General features: G+C 42.7%; 1 protein-coding gene across 3 annotated transcripts; it reads right to left on the minus strand.

Annotated features, from left to right (window-relative positions):
* Positions 1-1261: 1261 nt before the first annotated feature.
* On the minus strand, positions 1262-21546 carry n4bp1 (nedd4 binding protein 1). Of its 3 annotated transcripts, none has more exons than XM_080475801.1 (12): positions 21023-21546; positions 15696-15923; positions 15274-15447; positions 13866-14362; positions 12863-13220; positions 11599-11952; positions 10880-11118; positions 6882-7012; positions 6310-6406; positions 5383-5490; positions 3170-3271; positions 1262-3079 (listed from the first exon to the last, which is right to left on the minus strand). In XM_080475801.1, exons 1-12 carry the CDS (start codon positions 21335-21337, stop codon positions 2743-2745), a joined length of 2940 nt encoding a protein of 979 aa, XP_080331927.1. In that variant the 5' UTR covers positions 21338-21546; the 3' UTR covers positions 1262-2742. The 3 variants fall into 3 exon arrangements, with proteins under 3 accessions (XP_080331927.1, XP_080331926.1, XP_080331925.1); XM_080475800.1 differs by having other exon boundaries at positions 13866-14365; XM_080475799.1 differs by having other exon boundaries at positions 1262-3271.
* Positions 21547-21817: the final 271 nt, after the last annotated feature.

Here is a 21817-nt window from a genome sequence, read left to right on the forward strand (position 1 = left end):
CAGAAAAGGTCATATATATATATATATATATACTGTATATATATATATAGACAGATTATCACCGAAAACACATGGTTCTGGACGGTGGGAGGAAACCTGATTTGACAAGAGGCATGTGGGCAAGGATGTGATGAATTCACCTGACAGGGCTTTTATTGATGCGTCACGTTTGACATCTCACACATCAGAGTGTGGAGGAGAGTCCAGGAGCCACGTTTAGTGTAAACTTCATGTGACGAGGGGCTTTCTGACGACCGTCAGTGGATTCAAGCGTTGAATCCGCCAGAACATGCGGGACACGGGCCCTCCGGGGCAAAACGGAAACATAAAAGGTGGCTCTCTTTCACTGCAGAACCACCAGTATCTCCCAAAGAACATGAATTATTAACAGAGCATTTTGAGTAACTTTTAAAAGGCTGCCATACAGCGGAGGTATACTTGGGATGTATTAAAACTGTGGCATCTTTGAGTGAACTGTCAAAAACACTTTAGTTCAGGGGAAACATGCAGCACAATGTCATCTGGTAAAATAGTGTCACTTTAACCTTTAAATCTAAAGTTTTACTTTAGCTTTTTGACAAAAAATAGACATTTGCACTGCAGCAAAGAAACTTCTCTTATAGCTGCTGCATGATGCATATTTTCCACAAAACCAAACAATTACTAGAGAAAATGACTGGAATCTGAATGTAAAAACGATTTTAATGCGACTTCCAGGTGCAAAATATAGTGAAACGTACAGAAAACTTCTGTAACCGTCGCATTAGGCACCTTTTTTTACAAACTCATGAACAAACTGATCGAGCACTCAGAAAAGAGGGAAACTTGGGGAATGCTGCATTTATTTTGTCGTTTTCCACATACATAAATCCATATGTGCACTGTAGCCCAAAAAATTTGCATCGATTTACAGAACAGAAATCCATATACACAAAAGAATTATGTTACAAGAGAAATAAAATCCTTCAGTGATCCATACCACGTGAACAGAGCAAGTTCGAGCAAAAGTCATTTTCTGACACCATGTAAACGTTTTGTGCGGAGACTCTTCACTGCAAAGTGGTTCGGAAAGCACAAATCTCATATGAACCATTTCGGAAAACGCAAACTTGCATTTTTCCGGCTGTGTGACGACAAAAACCTTTTTTTTTTTTGTTTTTTTCTCCCTTCCCCGTCTTCTCTCTCGCCTCGCTTCTCGTGTTCAGTGCAAGAAATGTAGCCAGTAAACACTACTTACAAATCACACTTTACAGAGTCTGTGGTTGCTTTTTTTTCTTTTTCTCTGCAATTTTTTTTTTTTTCCAAACAGAAAGAGAAAAGATGAATCTAAAGCTGGTGTAGTGTTTTGTTTATTTCGGAATGAGAGAGAGAGAGAGAGAGCGAGAGAGAGGGAGGGAGAGAGGGAGAGAGCGAGGGAGCGAGAAGATCAGAAAGCATCAAAACGGTGATGGAAAAACTAAAGTGAGGAAGTCTGGCTTTATTATTATTATGTTTGCTCGTAACAATGACCGATTCCAAAAGCTATTTCCATTGGAAAGCTGGTTTATTCCCATTTCTTTTGTAAATACCCTGCATTTGCAGGATGTGCAGTAGAGCTCATTTAGAGGCGTCGCTCTGCTGCTCATCCCACAAATGGTTCCTAAAGGATGAATAATCCCACTTCCCAAAGGCTTTGTAAACAAGTACTGTTTGAGCAAAGAAATAATCTACCAAACACAAATGTCCTCGTTATTTTTAACTATTAAATGTTTTTAGTTTTTTTTTTTTTGTTTAGTAACCATTTCAACCAGGAAGAACCGATTGTGAACATTCAGGCTCACCACAGGAGCTTTTCCCCATATTTCAGGAATCATCGGTGAGTAGCAGAATTCAGAAGCGACCAGGGGAACAGCATGGTCCTGCCAAAACAACTGGGCCGGATTAATCTTATCATTCTGCATGTTTCCAACTCAGATTAAACAATTATTTCACAAAAAAATAAAAAAAAATAAATCTCAAGTAACACCAAATGGTTTGGGCAAAAAAAAAAAAAATACTTGTGGTTTCTTGAAATTTGAAAAAACTAAAAACAAAAACAACAACACAGAATTATGGGTCACATTTTGAGGGGATGAAGACGGGCAACACGTCTTTACTCGGTTTGATTAAATAAATATTACAAAAATACAAGTTGCTATTACAGCCCATTGATGCAGCCTCAAAATGTGGCCCACAAAGCATTGCAATCATGTTTCCAAAAATCAAAGCTTTTTTTTTTTTTTTTTTCCCAGCTTGTGAAATTAAAACGATGTGCACCGACGACTGCCGTTTTGGGCTCAACGTTAAGCTGCAGAAAAGTTCCGAAAAAAAGAAAAAAAGAAGAGCCTCATGCATACCCTGCCAGTGTCCGATACCCAGAGAGAGAGAGAGAAACGTCTGTAGGCGGTACAGTTTGACGTCGACGTGTTAGAAGAGGGAGGGAGCCGTCGCTCCGCCTCGCTGCCGCTGGTCCCACATTCACGGAAACCCTTCAGCCACCGATTCATTGGGATTTGAAAACCGGGTGAACGGGACAGGTTTGGCGGCTTGACAAGACACGCGGCAACTCGCTGACACTTTGGTTGTGGGGACAAGTTTTGTCCCGGAAATCGAAGGGGGGGAGCAACAGAGGAGAAGCGGGTAGTTTGATGACCACTCTTTATGTCGGGAGAAAAGTCCACGTCGATGGTTAAAAATAAATTATTGGACGTCGGTGCGAGTCCACTACCCCAGCAGCAGCCCCGACAGGGCGTTCAGGTCTCTCATGTACGGGTTGTCACTGAGGATGCGGTCGATCCGCTGCTTCTGTTCGGGGAAAATGTCGTACAGCTTTCTCTTCAGCTCCGACGTCTCGCCCGGCGAGCGCTGGGGGGGCGGGGAGGGGGACGGCGACGGGGACCGGCGGGGCATGTGCCATTCTGGGGGGCCGGAGTGGGGCCAGTGCGTGGTGGAGTGGGGCAGCAGCGGAGCCGAGTGGACCGCCTGGACGGAAACCGGCTGCTGCTGGAAGGAAGGTCTGGAGTCTGGAGGCCTGAGGGGGGGCGGCGTGGCCGACGCCCTCCTGACGGGAGCAGAGAGGGAGGGGGAGGTTAACAGGAGCGACACAGGCCTTTCGAAGTGTTTGGAAGACGGACGCTCCGGGAGGACGCACCTGATGTCTTTACGCAGGAAGAGGTCAAGGTGAGGCCCGTGTTTCCCCAGGGGGTCGTCGGGGATCATGAAGTGGTCTTCCACAAACGTAAACTGGAGCAACCTGCCAATCGAAACAAATTAGGGGACGGTGGCAGACGCCAAAGGGCGCTCGGCTCGAGACGACAAACTTTTACCGAGTTCACATTCTTGTTTTAAGAAAGACGCATTTGTTCTACTCCATTCAGCCGGCTGCGCTTTTTTCTGAGGTTGTCAGAACTCTGCCTCACACCGGTTTTCAGTCCCGGTTCTCATATCCCAGAAGAAGAAGAAAAGCCCGTCCTACATCTAGACAGACAAAGCTCCGGGAGATAAACCTTTAAATAAACCACATGTCGTTTATTGATTGGCATATTCGTATATTTGTTTAAGAAAACTGGATCCCCGTGCTGAATGTTTTAAAGGTTTAATTCAACATTTTGCGATTGTTGGTTATCTACAGTACAGGTGCAGTCAACTTCAGTCAAAGTGTTAAAACAACAAAGGCATCAATCGACGTGTGCAGTCTGGCGGAGGAGCGCTGAGCGACCGGTTTCCATGGTAACTGTTAATCACTTCCTGACGAGGGTTGCTGTTAGTCCCAGTAAATAATTAAAAGAAGTTAATAGTCACTCAAAGATGTTTGTTTGTCATTCATGGAAAATGATCATTAAAACGATAATGAATCAACACTTTCTTTTCGGAAAGACGGACTGGATTACAGATTTGTTTTTAATGAGAACCAACTATATCTAGATGTTTTTTGTGTCTATTTAATTTGCTGACAATACTTGAACGTGGTGGTGGAGTGTGAAGCAATCTTTTCTTCAAATTCACTTCCGTCTGTCCATCATATCACCTCATCTTTTATGTGCTTTCAGTTAAGTTTTCTAGCTCTTTTTTTCTCCTCTGTCAAATTTAATCTTCCCGGTTCTTTGCCATTGCTGTCATTCATATTCTCTGTGTGTCTTTTCTTATCTTGTTCTATAATTATATCAATAATCTTCCATAAAGTTTAGGAGGGAAGCAGGTCCAATCAGGTGGATCAATCGCACTTCAAAAACATGGGACTTCAATGGCGACTCTAAAAACTGCCTATAGACGTGAGTGTGAGTGTCTTTCTTTGTCGATAGTCGGGTGGAATCATCTGCAGCGCCCTTAAAATGGATAAACCGGTGCAGATAGTGGATTCAATTTCTAAAGCAGCATTAATGTTAAATTTACTGAAAATAAACAGCTCTTTCAGTAGCGGGGTTCCAGGTTGATGTAGTGAGATTTTAAGGGTTGTAGGAGTAGCTTGCAGGTCCTGACCAGCAGAGGGCGACGTTACTTCATTTTCCTATTCCTCTCTCTGCATTGCTCACAGGATGCAATAATACATAGAGGACATGAAACATTCTTACTTATTTCAACATCAGTAACAGTAACAACCATGTGTAATATCAGTCACAACCATAGAGTTGTTGTAAGTATCAGTATTTTATTAAAATATTTGAAAAAAGGTGCATTTGTTGTTAATTGGTTCTCTTTGAATGAATAAAGACATAATGCATCAAGAGTTTCTTAAAGTTTGATTTCTTCCTTTTCATACCAAGCTGCCGGGATAAACGATATGATCTTAAATAAACACGAATATAAATTAAAGACATAAAATGTCATTTATATAAATGAAATTGTATTGAGCTGCATTAATAAGTATAAAATACTCAAAAGTCATCATGTATAATTAAAGATATTAATTAAAAATGAAAAGTCAGTTTTCTTTATATTTTCATTTGTATGAACACGCTTCTAAACTCGGAGTTCCTGCTCTTGAACCGCATTTGTCTTATTAGTTGGTTCCTTCTTTCTTATTAGGACGCCTGTGATTGGTGGTAAATGTAAATAAACAGGCCACAAACAGACGGTAAACCTTTAACATTTGTCTTCCAGCTCGTCAGCTGGACTTTCCAGAGTCCAGCTGCACGTGAATGACTAACCGAGCTGTGCAGAAGGAACAAACACACACTCAGACACACACACACACACACACACACACACACACACACACACACACACACACACACACACACACACACACACACACACACACACACACACACACACACACACACACACACACACACACACACACACACACACACACACACACACACACACACACACACACACACACACACACACACACACACACACCTCTCTTGGATGATCTTGCGCCAGGTTTCTGAGACGTCCACAAAGTCTCTCAGGTTGTCGTTGGATACAATGACACCGTCAGTTTTTTCGGCGAGGTGGAGCAGGAACCTGGTAGGAAGGAGAGGGAGGGAGGGAGGGAGTGAGTGATTGTAAACCCATGAGGTACAAAAACCTCCATTAGTAGAATCAACACACTTTCTGGTGAAGACATGTTTAAAGGACAATTCAAGTCAAAGTATTGTCCCCATCAGGAAGCGAAGGACATCTTCATCCTCACTAACCGAGGACCGAAGCACAAGGATTTAAAGATTTATGGAATCGAGTTTAATGAAAAGGACAAATTTTATGTCTAACATTATCCAACATGCATTTTATATAGAAATAAACTCAGGAATACAATCATTTCAATAGATATCTGGTTCAAAGTCGTTCAAAATCACCATCATCCAGGACTGTAGAAGCTGTTCGCGCCTCACCGTGCACTTTATTACCTTGTTTAACAAAACCTTTTATAAGATGAAATAACCTTTTTGCACATAACTTCACATCTTCTGTTTTTATTAGTACACTTGTCCCCGTCTGCAATACATTTGTTTTTGCACGTTTGAGCTGCTGGAAATGTGTTTTAACAGGGTCCTCCATGCAGCTCTTTAGCCTTTCTGTTAGCGGTTCCTGTCAAAGTCTTACGGCGATAAATGTTGAGTTTCCAATCATGCCATCAAGTAAGGCAACCATTGAAGAAGCCAAATTAAAAGTTTCTGAAGAACGATTTTTATGTTACCAAACAGCTAAAATGGCTACAGTTGTTATAAGTAGATAAATAAAATGGCTCAAAAAGCTAAAATTGCTAGAAATGCTAAATGGCTAATATGGTTAAAAGTAGCTTTCCAGCAGGTTGTGATGTGATGAGGGATAACGGGTGTTTACCGGTCATCGTGGGAGCATATCCTCTGACCGCAGACCTCTCTGGAGGGCGTGAAGGAGAGCAGCCTCAGGTCTTCCAGCTGGTTTAGGAAATGTTGCTCTGCAATTACATCACAGTTACGTTAGAGACAACACTAAAAACGGGTTTCGTTGGAACGTGGCAGGAACGCTTAGACCTTCGAGGCGAGAACAGAAATAGATGCCCTACTACTACTGTAGGTGACCTACCTCTCTGGTATGTTAATTGCAGGCTGGGAAAGTCGTTTCTTTGTATTAGAGCGGATATATTTTAGGAAGCATTACAATTATAGGTTCTTTTGTTTGATAAAAATCAAAAGACAAAAAAAAAAAAAACTAACATTTGGACTGCGTCATTTCCTGTTCAGCTTAATAGATACTGGTATGGGAGATGACCGAATACTACACTAGTATATTTTGTGTTTTTATTCTTTCCTTTCGTTACCTACCGTTTTACTTAAACCTCTAAATTGATTTTAAGGCCCACGCTGATGATTTCTTTTTTTTGAGAGGAGGTCGGCGGGAGAGTCAAACACCTGTGAAATGCACAGACGTACCTGTAGTGAGTCGGTCCCTCTTTTGACGCCACTGAGGGACAAACACCGTGATCTCCCTGTGGCCTCTCTTCCAGAACGTCTCCACTGCCAGTGCGATGCCGCGGCAGGAGAAAAAACGATGCAGGCCATGACTGCAGGCGGAAGAAAAAGGACATGCTTTGATGCAACGTGTACACTTTAGTCAAGACAAATCATGCCTATAGCAACATGTCAGTGTCGTGCAACAAAGCCAATGTACAAGTATGGCTGATGGTAAGGTAAGGAACTATAATAAATAATACAATTAGAAAATGTGAATGAAAATGAAGACAAACACCTACTTTGTGTGAAAAAAACTACTTTGTTTAATTCAAAAAAGTTTTTTTTAGTTATTCCAGTTACAAAACTTTTGCTTTTTGACGTGACTGAGGGCAAACACTCACCCAGTAAGAATTAGTGCCATGAAGCAAAGTAATCTAAAGCAATTAGTCTATTTATGTCTATTAACTCCAGAATTTCCAACTACGTATTATCAAACAGGTATTTAACAATCCCTCTGACGACAACAATAAACCTGCTGATGAGCCGGTTAGTGTTACAAAAGAGCCTCCGGGCACACGAGTCTACTTTTTGAAAGTAACTCGACGGACTGGCCCAGATTGTTGGTGGTGACGTGCACATGCATTAGTGCACGTCACCCAAACTGGGAAAGAACAAACAGATGGGTAGTGCAGATAACCACAGAACAACACAAGCAACAGTGAGAGCAGAGACACGATCCAAACACTTCAGGCATTCATTTAGTTTTGGATATGCAAACAGCTTTCTACGCAATACGCCAATGTCTTTGTGCACATATATGTATTCATCCGGTTCAATTCATTATCTTACAGCTGCTCATTAAAAAAAAAGAAAAAAAAGGGGGGTTTCGTTTCTAGAGTGAAGAGGCGACACATGCAGCAGAAAATGGAGACAAAATAAAATAGACTGCAAGAGGTTTTGTGGTGAAAAATTAAATAAGTATAAATGAAACTTCATCATGTGAATTCTTGTTCCGTCTGTGCTGGCTACTTCCTTGTGAGAGAGGTTACGATCTCACCCACAACTCCAGCCTCACACGAGCAGTGTAAAGTACGTCTGGCAAACCCGGCGGCCGACTGCTCAACCACACAGCGGTGGAACACAAAGTAAGAGTCAACAACAACAACAACAACAACTCTGGGGCTTCAGGAAGAAATGATGCAATGAGACGCAGTCAGTCCCTTCAGCCACAGCTGAGTGGAGACAAAACCTACAACAAGATGTAAAGCAGTACTGGCTTCAGTGTTGACCAGATTATATCAGTGGAAACAGTGGATCTTCTTTTTGGAAGGAGGTGAGGAGATTTCCTTCACAAGGTTCGATGACCTCAATTGATCTTGTGGTTGTTGCACATACTGATCAGTTCACTCAAGTTCCCAGTATATACAATAGACACACACACACAACCCAGCAAAAGACACAAAGACCAACCACCGATCATTTAACAAAACCCGCCTCTGTGAATAAAGAGGTCATTACCCTGACTTGTATTTGTTCCCAGGGATGCGACACTAACTTTAACCACAAGGAAGAAACAACCCCGGTGTGCGTTAGAAGCCAGTCTTTTCCACTTTTCTCTTACTGCACCATAACTGTGAGCAAAGGTCCCACTACCTTGTGCAGAAATCTCAACACATCTGAACGAATGTCAAACAATGAGCATTTTCGGAGAGCAATGACGAGCAGGTCTGACGTTCACGTTCTTTGCACCGCTAACCATAAACACCACACTTCCTCTTGCTTCCATTTGTAACTACGTAAAACGATGGGGCCAACAATGTGCGAAAACAAACAAACAAACAAACAAACAAACAAAACAAAAAAAAAAAGGAGTTTCTAACAGATTTTAGAGCCACGCATACAAAAAGCAGCATTCTCATCACTTTGGCTGAATTTACCTAAATTTCTATTAATTCTCTACAGCGTCACTCTAACCTTAAGTATGACTACTACTTGAATACCCGGAACCCTGACAGTGCCCTAAACACACATCTTCATGTACATTTTTCTCAATATGGACATTTAGAGTTTTGTCCCAATAATGTTGGGAATTAAAATGCGTTTGCACACAAGCGCGTACGCACAGGACAGACCACGACAGATTTCAGCTTGTGGTCGGAGCCAAAATGCAAAACTCGGGGGAAGTTCCAGCAACAGTTGAAAGAGAAAGTGAAGAGTGACACCGCGGCAGGAAGAGATTACGCAACCTGTAAAATCACCGTGGAAACGCAACTTGAGACGTGGTAATATCACATATCTCCTCTGAAAATCTTTTACATACAAAACGTGATAAAAAAAAAAAAGTTTGTGGATTAGACTTGGTGTAATTTGGAAAACGCAAATCCCGGGATTGGCAAACTGTGGAGAAGTGGCTTTAAGAGACTTATCAGGACAATGATTGCTTGCCTCACTTTGATTTTGTCAGTCTGGTATTTTGTGAGTAACAAGACTTTCCTGCTCCGACTGCAGGACCAATAATGAGTCAGAAGTGACCCTCTCCTTTTTCTTTAGACATATTTCTGGGAAGATGAAAGGGAGGACGAAACGAGACTATGACTATGACTTTTGGTTGCAAAAGTGAGAAGTCGGGACACGGCCGGGCCGAGATGAAGATTGCGAAAATCTGAGTGGAGAACGAGGCAGGGGAAAAACAATTAGACCAGCCATCCTACCTGCTTCCCTTCCTCGAGTGACACACACAAAACTCTTCTTGCGCAATTACCGGCCAAGACACTGCAAATAGAGCTTTTCTTATGAAAAGGTCTTTCTTTTGTAAAACGCCCCCGTAACACAACCCCACGCCTCCAATATCATGTTTTCACAACTGTATTTATTTTGTCGGAAACATTCAAACACACACACACACATCTTCACACAAGCCACTGATGAGTAACATTATGCGAGTGTGTAGGTAGAGTTTAGGTGCACCCACACATGTGCACCCTCTGCATTATAACAGATGGCTTCTGACTGTGTGTGTGTGTGTGTAAGCGAGATACGTGAAGTAATGATGAAGACGATGATGGGAAGGGCGATGGCTTCATATGTAAAAGAAAAACAACAAACAAAAAAAAAACCAGTGGCGTATGTAATACGAATGTGGGAAGTGAGACCATTCAAAACATATTTGTCATCAAGTAAGTTGCCAACACCTTGAAATCTACTCACTCTGTTAAAATATGTACATGTATAAACCTGTTGCTTCCTCCTTTTTTTTTTTTTCTCTTTCCCTTTAATAAATATGCTCGGATGGTTGCGAACATCTCTTCAAATCTAAAAATCCCTGTATTTTCTGTGGAATCTACCAATACTGAAGGCTCTTAATTTGTCTCAGAAGCAGAATAAAAACTGACAAAATATCCTTAAAATCTGCATGTAAACAAGTGATCCCAAAACTTGTGCCGTGATTGAGAGAAACCAAGCATAAAAGAACCAAAAGTACACTTTAGCCTGAAGAAAGAACAAGTTGGAGGAACAAAAGAAGAAACAAGTGACAAGTTGTGTGCTTTACAGCACGTGAAGATAAAGTGGTGAGACACGGCGCCATGTTACTGCTACAAACAGAAGATGATCTCAGCTTGTCCGTGGTCACACAGCTATGACGGAGGTTGTTTGTAAACTCTCATTGTAGGACACAAGACCACACATTTTAGGACAGAATTGTTCGGCTATGTTCCCGGGGACTCACCACCTGTAGGAAAGGTTCTTAATCGGTGCGATGTGATCTGGGTGACGGTGCTCAGACTGACACCATCGCGACCCGGAAACGGATAAGCGGGAGAAAATGGATGGATGTTTGGCGGAGGAAAGGTCAAAATGGCCTTGTGTACTTCTTTTGAGATCCTTTAGGGCGTGCCGTGACCATTTTTTTCATTTTTTAACAATCAAAATAAGTTACTTCTTGACAAAGATTACAAAGACAATGTGTGTGTACTCACGCCATGGCCACGTTGCTGCCGTCTATGATGATGTGTCTGAGCTCGGGAAGCCCTGGCTCGTTGGGCAGCTTCAGGGTGAACGGGGTCCTCAGTGACTGATGGAAACGGGCCAAACCCGTCACCGGGGGGGCGGGGGGGTCGTTGGCGGGGGGAGTGCGCGCTGCTCCCCCGTGGAAAGCCGTGTGGCCGATGGTTTGGTACGGAGAGGCAGAGGGCCGGAAGACGGGCTGAGCAGCCGACTGCAGAGCAAAGACAACGAGACGAATCACGATGGGAATCGGAATGAAACCGAACCTGGACCCTCACTTTGTCCACGTGTGTGTTTAATGAAAGTAACGACTCCAGAAAGGTTATAGACACGAATCGGTGCATTACACGATGTAAGAGCGCCACCTAATCCACAATTTAATTTAAACCTCGTCTAAAAACTACCAGGATGAGGAGGTTTCTTTCCATTTGTCTTTTTTTTGCAGGTTTTGATGAGAAATCATGACGAAAAATTAAAAGGTTTTCATTAAAAGCTTTTTTGAACTGATTTTGAAAATAAACAAAAAAAGAAAAGAAAAAAAATGATATTGTGAACAACCATGAGCGTGATATGCATTGTCATATATGTATGAAGCAGTTTCCAACCTCACTTCCTCTTCAGTTTCTGTGTGGAAACAGTGAAAAATGTACCAGACGAGAACAGACCCTCCAACATAAAAGGAAATACTTACACTGGGGGTTGAAGCCAGGGACGTGGAGGTGGCAGTGAGCCACTGAGGCGGGCTGCGCAGCGCCGTTACAGTCTCCACTTTCATCGATCCCCCCAAAGTCTGAGTCCCGCCTCGAGACAGGTAATCCCTCTGTGGGACCCCGCCCCCGCCTCCGCCCCCTCCCCCGCCCCGGGCCAGGTAGTCCGTTCTGGATCCCGACTGTGTGTCGGAGTGTGCCACCGTCATCATCCGGGATGTCCTGCTGTCTGTGGTTTTGTTGTTCACGAGGATGACCTCGTCGTCATCGTCGATAGTGATGACCTCATAGTTCCCCGCTCCGCCTTGAGCGCTGGAGCTCCTCTTGATGGTGATGGCCTGAAACCAAATTTGACATGCTGGTTGAAAGATGCATTATCCAACACTGTTAGTCTCAGAAAAAATCATAAAACCATGACTGGTAGGGATCCGTCTGAATTGAATCGAATTCAATTTTGAATCGAGAGCTTTACTTAGACGACACTGATGGGACACAACACTGAAATGTGTGAAATGCGGTCTATTCTATCAGGTGAAGCTCTGAAAACTAGACATTATAAAATGATTCAAAAGGTTTGGTATAATACTTGAGAAACACGTACTTGATCTCAACATGTTTATTATTGTCTTGCTTTTTTATTATTTACTTTAAGCCCATCCGTCCTCAATCATACAGAAACTACTCCAATTGATCCAACTTATTGTACGTAACATACTTGTTTAGTATAAGATTGTGATTAAAATCTCAGCCAAACCTCGAGTATTTGCAAATCTTAAAATCTCTTCAAACAAATGAAATCCCAAGTTTTGTTACTTTTCTATAAAACGTACCAAGAGGAGGCACTGTGCCTGCGCGGACTAGTTGAGTGTTGAACTATGGAGAAATTGATCCTGGTTGACTTATACTGCAGATTATCAGAAATCTGTCTTTTGAAAAGTGCCACATCTGTAAGTACCATGTCTTTGTGGAATGAACTGAAGATGTGAGTATATGGGTTCCAATGGTTTGTTTTGAAAAAAAAAAAAGAAAAAAAAAAGAAAAAGTAAAATTTTTACAAAGTTTACAGCAGAATCAGTCATTTAGCATGTTCTGCTCATCCCACAAATGCATGCTCCTTATGAATACAGCACTATTTAAAAAGGTAGGTACACAAGACTTTTCAAGAATGAAATAACCATTGCATTTTTTTATACTGATCGATACAAGTATTCTCCAGGGCTCTGTGGTTGTTGACGCCTGCAAAAATACCTGCTGGGTGCTCGTCTCGCTGCTGCTGCACTGTCTCCGGTGCCCCAGCCCGTTGCTGCTGCTCGCCGGTTGGCCGGGCTTAATGTTCTCTTTCGACCTGCTGGGGTCGAGGAGCGTTCGGCTCAGCTCGCGCTCCTTCTCTCTGGTGTGAGAGGCTGAAGACGGGGCGGAGGCGGCGGCCGAGGCAGTGTTCACGGTACACACAGTGTTCAATCTTTTCTCTTTGTCCCCTCCTTTTGACCCCTGCTCGCAGCGCTTGGTTTCCTCAACTATTTTCTCCAGAACCAGGAAGGTGTCCTCCGTCTGTCCCGTTGCCTTGACGACGCGCTCCACCACTTCTTGCTTGTATCCCATCGTTCTGGACAAGAAAAGTGTAACAGACCATTTATTTCATATAAGACACTCGAGGCTGCAGTTGTTTTTCTGTTGCTTAATAAAGACTTTTTTATTCGTCTATTTTAATTCCACGTTATTTGCACAAAACCTTTTGTTACCACATTGAAAAAGATGAATTAAATGTAAATAATCACACACATATCTGATCATGCGGTTTTATTATCGTCTAAAACAAAAATTCTGAAGATATTCATTTATAATTACAATGAAGAATGTTGAAAAATCAACAAAATATAAAAGTGGAACACTGCAGAACATTTTAAAAGTTTTGCATCGTACATAAAAATGTAAAAATAAAACCAAGTTTGATCCCTAACTCTTAAAATGGTAAACAAAAGCTTAGCTTGAGCTCCACCTGTGAACATTTTCCCACAGAAAATCCCTTTTTGTTCCAACTTCACAACTGTTATTTAACCGTTACTGTACTTGAAGAGTCGGTACATGTGAATCTATAAAATCATTAAAACAGAGAGGGCCCTCTGATTTGATGTGGACTCTGATTTAGACAAACATTCGGATGTTACCAGGTCCAGAATGAGCTGTATTTGCATTCTGCGCGGCTGTGACCTGTCGATAATCAAAACGAGTTGATTCGCCGTTATCTTACCTGAAGAAATTGACCAGGCAGCGGAGGTTGGTTTCCGGGCTGACGGCCTCTCCTTCATCTGAAATTGCGTCCCAGGAGTCCAGAATGATTAAACCGCCCACTGTGTTTGCTTTGGCTGAGGAGGAGAGGGACGACGAGGCGGAGGGGGTTTTGGACCTGCCGCTGCCCCCCCGGCCCTCTCGGTCCTTCTGCCGCTCCCTCTCTCTCGCCCTCTCCGGCGACTCCTCCCTCCGCTCCAGGGAGTACTGTCTCTTTGTGTCCCGGGTCTCGCTCTCCGACGAGCGCCGCTTGTGTGAGGGCCGCGTGCCGTTGAGCACCAAGGACTCGGGCCCTGATCCGATCCCCCCGCCTCCTGCCTTTCCGCTGACGGACGCCCCCTTCTCCTCGAAGCTGGCGTCCAGGATGCGGATGGAAAGCTCCGTCACGGGGGTGCTGCTCCGCGAGAGGTCCTGGTCCACCTCCGTTAAGTTCGGATGGAGCGTCCGGTTGAGTTGAGCCTGCTGGAAGCGAACGTGGCAACAGTCACTTCAGTTAGAAAAGCACAGCGGAAGTTCCTCTCAGATACTATGAGCAGGTACCACAGTCACACTTCACACTGTGTTCTTCGGGAGACGTGACCTCTCTTCTCTTCATCTACAGCAAAGTTGCCACAACGATCCAATTTAGTTCTTCAATTCATTTTTTTCCTCACATGGTGCTAAACCTCAGTATCTCTAAGGACATCATTAAAATTGATAGATTTTGGTCACGTTGAAATAATTTACATTAAGTCTATAGATTAAAATAAGTGTTGCACATATTGTGTACGTGTTTTCAAAGCAACCCTTATTTGATTGTATGAACCCTTTATTTAGCAAGCGATTGAATTGGTTTTAAACTAACAATAGATGCTGTATAGTGTAGTTGTTCGCACTTTCCCCTCAAAAGCGAGAAGGTCGCCAATTCAAATCCGGAGTTGGACTCACGGCGCTTTCTGTGTGGAGTTTGCGCGTTCTCCCAGTACTCTGGTTTCCTCTCACAGTTCAAACACGGGGCTTATTAGTTGAAAGCAACCGCACTCCAGCATCCTATGAGCCTGACTTGGATAAAGTTGTATGGATGATACAGTGCTGTAATAAAAATATATGATCCCTTTTCAACTTTTCAAGTAATTTTTTTGTGTGCATATTTATCATACTTAGGACAAAGACAACCCAAAAAATGATGGAATTCAAAAGCCTGGATGAGTTGTCGGTGCACTTTTGGATTTACTTTGGTAGAACAGCCACTCCTGGAAAGGTTCCCAGCATTTAGCGTTGGCTTTGTGTTCCTTTGACGTGTTGAGCGATTACATTGTTTGTAATCGTGTTATAAGTCACGTGTTTAAATATATTGAGGAGAAAAGGCAAAACAGAAGTTACAAACTAACCAGAGAAGTGGCGTTTGTGCTAGTGGGGCTGTGAACTAATCCCAGCAGCTCTTCCTTCAGAGCACTGGGGAGCAGCAGGAGCTCCATAGTGTATTTATCGTCCCGCTCCTCCACGAAGGACTTGAACGCCCGTTTGACCGAAGGCTCTCTGTCGCTCGGGAGACTTCGCTTCTCCTGGACAGCACACAAACACAGACACACACCGTTTACAGTCACCTCCAGATTACATTTCACTTCAATATCTTTACATTTTAGAGACGAAAACAATCAAACTTGGACATTAAAAAAAAAAGAAAGAATTTTTTTTTCTTTTATTATTTGACTGATTTCATCGCTCCACTCATTATTATAGTCTCAGGACACATCATACTCAAAACCTGAGTCATCACATTGAATCAGAAAATGATAATGGGAACACCTACTTGGAAAAGTGCTACAAACTGCTGAACTCGGCTTTGGGCCATCACCACAGGTTCAGCCCGGCCTAACAGTCGCAGGCGACCCGGTTCAGGAACCAGGACTTCTGCACTTGTGTCCCTGGTGAGTCTGTCCAGGAAGAGACCACGGGCCCCCGCAAAGATGCAGTGCATGTCCACAGGGTAGCGCTCCTCTTTCTGCAGCTCAGGGTCACAAAGTCCTCGAACATACTCCTGCAAGGACAAAAGGAAAAAGAAAAAGAAAAAGAAAGAACCGTAAAGAAACTGCGAGCATGTGATAGTATTGTGAGAGCTTTCCTCGTCTCTTATGGTGTGAAACTTTTCCTGGAGCTTCCTAAATGACGGCTGTGGACAAATCCCGAGATGACAACTACTTTTACAAGACAACCTGCTATTTCCTCCAGAAATTGAAACAAATTCCATAAACAAAAAGGTAGGGCTGCAAAATGACGACAAAAGTCACACTTGCTCTATTTTGGTCAAAATCATTTAAGATGATAACTTAGTGACTTTGGAAACATTGGGCATTTTTTTAATCTGTATTTCTACTAACAGTAGATTTTCTTGAACCAGCAGTTTGTTGCTGGCTTTAGAAATTTTTTTTTTTTAAAAATCCAGTGAGACAGACTTAAATTTTTTTTAATAAATACAAATTATGCACCAGAGTTTCAAAAACATTTTACCCTTGAAGCAGTTTTGTGCTACTGTCTGTAAATGTACATCTATGATCAACAGCCTGAACGCAACAAAGAGTTTTTTTCTTTTGTGCAAATTCAGTCAGCACTGCAGATACAGGCTAATGCTAACATTACAGTCCACTCCACCAAGCCGCGGTTACGAGAAAAATGTTGGCTCAACAGAAATTAGGTGCATACCGAGTAAAGAGGATATCAGTGATATAATAAACAACAGCTAATGCTAATGATAACAGTAGGTATCCACGCCCTGTACTCCAAACATCTGCAAATGTCAGTGTTCATTTCCTCTAAAAAATTTAAAAATAAAAACCCCATCAGGGTGAGTCACATTAGGCAGGAAAACAGATTTATTTTACAAGCCTTGTGCCACCAGAGCTGATATGAGCTCACCGGGTTCAGAAGTATAGAAGCAGACACGTGCCGAAACTAAACGCCTGCCATTGATTCAGGGAATCTCCTGGCTGAGGCAGATATTTGGATGAATCAGCTGCAGGTGGGTGGGCGGGTGGGGGTGAGGTGGGGTGGAGATGAAAAGACAATGCGCCCTTATGATGACTCATTATAACATGACACAGTTTTAGAAGATGTTAGAACTGAAAGTAAACTGACATGGTGATATTTAGGCCAGGCATTTAGAATAAAATGTGTCATTTTGAAACTTTAGAAAGCAAATTACCCCACTAGAAATATAACAACAAAATAATTACATTTTTTGGGGATCAAATATGTGAGTAAAGTGTATGATTTAAGCTTATTCTGAGGAAATAGCCTTTACTCTGCTCACCTGACATTTCTCTGAGGACAACGACAAAACCAGCTTAACCATAAGTCTCAGATCTAAATAGACTTGAAAGAGCAGCCTTTGAAGTTCTCCACACAGTCACACACTTTGCTATATTCAAACTCAACACAGCCGATTAACTCCCTGAACTTTCACCTTCAACTGATGAGGCCACTGTTGACATAAGCTGTGTTATTCTCGCAGACCAGGCAGAATACGAGGTTAAACAATGTAAAACTCTCCTGGGAGTGACGAGCGAATACTGCAGTTTAGTGGCCGATTGCTAATCCCCACACACTATCTCGGGAACGCCTGGTCCACGCTTGACAACTGCTACTTGAGGACAAGACTTGGAAACTACCACCAATACTCCCATCCAATTTTTCTGAGGAACACAGCTGACTGTGAAACCTGAGCCTCGTCCAAACTGACAGGGAAACCGAGTCTGGAAATTGTGGCGGCTCTTAACAATAGAAGTAGAAAAGTTCCCGCTAACCTCCACTGTAGTGAAGTGAAAACTCAAAACACGGCCAAGAACGCCCAAAACGTTATTATTTTTCCCCCCAGCAGAAGTGTTACCAAGCTAAATCTAAAAGTGAAAGCGTGCTGTTATTTATGTAGTTACTGATATTTCCCTGTAATTACATCCTGACCGAATGACGTCCACCATTTCTATCAAGTGATAATAAACAGACAGACATGTAGAGAAATAGTCTCATCAACTCGCCACAATTATTAAAACACATGCTACCATTCTCAAGGAAGACGCGAGGAGCTCGAGCAACTGATAGTGAATCATATGTTACCGCACGAGAAGGGAAATGAGAAAGAAAAACACACACAAAAAAAAGAAAACTGTGGGTGTAATTGTCGCAATTTCCCAAACCAGAGAGGACACGCCACCAACATAACAGCGTGAGCCATGCAAAGGCATTTCTGTGTGCTAGGTATTTCTCATCAGGAGTTACACGGGGCGATGAAAGGGCCGTTTCCACAGCAAGTTCTCGGTTGACTGGCAGACCCCGGAGCAGCTGCTTACAGTGCGCAGCATCATGACGCACAAGACGCACGCGTGACAAGATATTTAAATATGGGAAAGTTCATGCGCTTCTTTCTGTCTTTTGGAGTATAAAACGTATGGAGTGACAAAAGACTGTCTCATTATCAAAACATGGTTCATCTTAAAAAAGACTTTAGCAGTTGCTTTACGGTTAGCGGAGGAGAGAATTTCTTATTTAATGTCACATGAAAAACATTTACTCTTCAGTCAAAAGTTCTCGATTTAAATACTGCAGTTTGTAAGCAAGGGCTAAAACGGTGTCATCCAAAATAGACACACACACACAAAGACAATCAAGACTTTATAAGCAAATGTTAAATTGTTTTCTTTTATAATTTTGAAATTGAAATGCATCTTTGAAAACATAGAAATGTCTCAAACACATAAACCAGTCAAGCCAAATCTAACACACATGAGTTTTAATCAAGGACTCCTCAGAATATAGACATACTAATCCAGATTTAGCCTCTGTGTAATAATAGTTAACCAGAAACTGAATGCGAGTGGGTGCCACTAACAGAAGTGGCCAGGTGTGTCAAACACGATGTCCGTGGGTAAAAACTGGCTCACAAGAGGCTTCAAACCGGCTCACCAAACCACCAAGCAAATTTTAAAAAGTAAAAAAAAAAAAAAAGAGAATTTTTTAAAACACATTTCTTAAGAGTAGTGGACACAACACAACACTGAGACTGTGAGAAGTTTAAAAAAATAAAAAATAAATAAAAATTTCACTGTATTTTGCACCAGAGGATTTCATTAAAATTTGCTTAATGCTGAGATTGTGGTAAAAGGGTGTGCACATCTGCTTTTTTATAATCGGATTATAGCCGTGAATTTGACAAAACACAGAAACCATATTATGGTAGGATTTTTTTAACTATGATGACCACTTCAAATTGTCTGAGGGGTTTTTAGATCATTCTCAAAGGTCTCGAGCTGAAATGGTTCACGTTAAGGCTGTATGACATGGCAAACAAATGTGGACGCAACATAGTTTTCTGCATGGTGCATAGATTATTTTGCAGCTGCTATCAGATCGAAGACCATTCCGAGTTGATTTAGAAATGATCTCACTGGGTTTATGTCTATGATGCAAAGCAACAAAGCTTCAGTTAAAAAAAAAAAAAGAAAAAAAAAAGACGTGTTCATCTACTTGCAATCTATTTGTTTACTACGGGCTTCGCAGCAGTGTGCTTTCCAGTTTAAACATGTTCCCCCAAGAAACATTTTCTTTGTAAATGACCTCAAGGAGAGTGGTTAGCAACCTCTCTGCGATTAATGAGGATAAGCTTCACTGCCCAGGCCATTGTGTACTTTGCATATTCAACAACTTTCATTGTGGGTTTTTTCCAGGTATTCCAACTGCCTCCCCTCGTCTAAATACACGCCTGTAACTTAGGTTCAAGTGGGTATGTGGGAGTGCTTGTATGTCCGTCTGAGGTGGACTGGTGGTTACAAAAAAAAACCTGCACGTAAATTGTAACAACAAATAAAGCAGCTTCCTATGAGGAAACTTCCTGTTCCGTCACTGTTGGTTAGCAAAAATTACCCATTCATGAGCACTGCCAGCAAAAGCAAATGGGAAAAAAAAAAAAAAGACAACTAAGACCTTAAAAACAACTGTTCATTTTATTATCAATTGCATTTAAAAATAACACAATGTCATCTGATTTAATCAACATTAAATAAATGTAATGAATGACTCTTCGCCCTGACTAAACAGTACCCACACTGACTTGGTGCTTTGCTTGTACTGTAATCTGATTCAGCCCTCCTTCGCCTTTTTAGCAATGGAAACCAGTCACTGGGTCTAATTTCGCTCAAAGTCATTCTGAAAGTAAAACCACCCGATTTTCACATATAGCAATGACGACTAATGGTGAATAGTTTGCTCTCAACCCGTCGTCCACAAGAGTCTGATCAGTGATAAGAATTACAATCAAATGTCAAATTTTTGTGAGGAGAAAACCACAATGCAAATACCAAAGTCATATATTGGAGTTGTTATCATGGTTACGAGAACTAAGCCTTGAATGGGTGATATTGTGTCTGAGAGGAACAGTTTGTATTGCAAACTGGTGGCAAAGAAGACATAAGTATTCATTGTTTACATGCCTGATTAAACAGAGGGCACACTGACAGGAAAACACAAACATGACTAACTTTAGACCAAACTTATTCTCAAAGATGCAATATACGCAAGAGTTTGCCGACATATAAAGAGTTTTTGAGTTAACTGCGAGTGATCACGAGCTGTTGGTTCACTATTGAGATTGTTTGAGTTTACTAAAGCTTTTCAATGAACTTAAGGACTTCTGAAACTACCATCAACTGATGTGTTTAAGTTAGAAATATAGCCTAGTGGCTATGAGATGACCATGTTTTCTGACAACCAAAGAGTAGTATTGTAGTACTCGAGAGTGGCTTTGGGATGCTCTAATGCTGGTCTTACTGAGACTCTGGTCCTTATAGTCTTGGTCTTAACTTGGTTTGAAACCCCTAAAGTCTTGGTCTCAGCCCCGACTTCGTTTGAAAGCCTTGAAAGTCTTAATTTGGTCTCAACTTCTTAAATTCTTGGTTTTAGGCCCTTAAAGTCTTGGTTTTAACTTGGTTTGAAAACTCTGAAAGTCTGGGTCTTGAGATGCTCTGATCTTGGTCTTAACTCGGGTCTCAGGTTGGGTGGTCTTGACTGCAACACTACTGCCTCGTTGCAATAACAACAAATACACACTGAAAAAGATTCAAGTGAGTGAGGGTGTGTTAAGAGCCTCACCTTAGCCCTGGACACGTCGTCGCTGTCCCCCCGGAGCTGCAGCCATATCTGGCGGGATGTTTTGCTGCCGTGCTGCTGCCCTGTGTGGTCCAGCAGTCCGATGATGGTGAACGTCACTTTGAAAACCTGCTCCACTCGAGGTTTGGCACACTTCAGCTCATCTTCTTTGTCTTCCAGGACGGCGAATTCGTCCACGGTGAGGGCCTCTTGTTGGTGCTGGCGGCCGCCCGGCGCGGGGGTCCTACCGCCCGGCTGCTCCGGGCACGTTAGCTCGGGGCCTCGTCTCATACCGAGGAGAGGCCGCGTTGTTGACATTCTTCCTCCCCGTCCGACCGCCGCTCCTGACCACTACGTCTCAGTACTCACACGTTTCGGCGTCGCAGAGAGACTCCGGCGTTTTCATGACATGTTTCTGGGATCGTTCCCGACCAACGCGGCGACGTTTGAGGCGTCTAACGGCGAGAAGACCGCGGCGGAGCTGGCTAATAACTCGGAAGCCCCTAATGACGTATCCGGAAAGTCCCCGTGATGGCGTCATCAAAGCACGACAGAGCAGCGTACATCTCGCGGCTTATCTGATTGAAGCTCGTGTAAACACAATCAAAACAAGACGCAGAGTGGCAGATGTCTCGAGAACATCTGAGATCCTGTGAGATGAGGGATTCAGATCTCATCTGTTGTCCTGTCTGTGTGTGTGTATGTGTGTATGTGTGCGTGCGTGCGTGCGTGCGTGCGTGCGTGCGTACGTGCGGGCGTGCGTGCGTGTGTGTGTGCGTTGTGCAGCCGCCGGCCCAG

Source organism: Lipophrys pholis (assembly GCF_963383615.2).
Source record: "Lipophrys pholis genome assembly, chromosome: 11".
NCBI classification, from domain to species: domain Eukaryota; kingdom Metazoa; phylum Chordata; class Actinopteri; order Blenniiformes; family Blenniidae; genus Lipophrys; species Lipophrys pholis.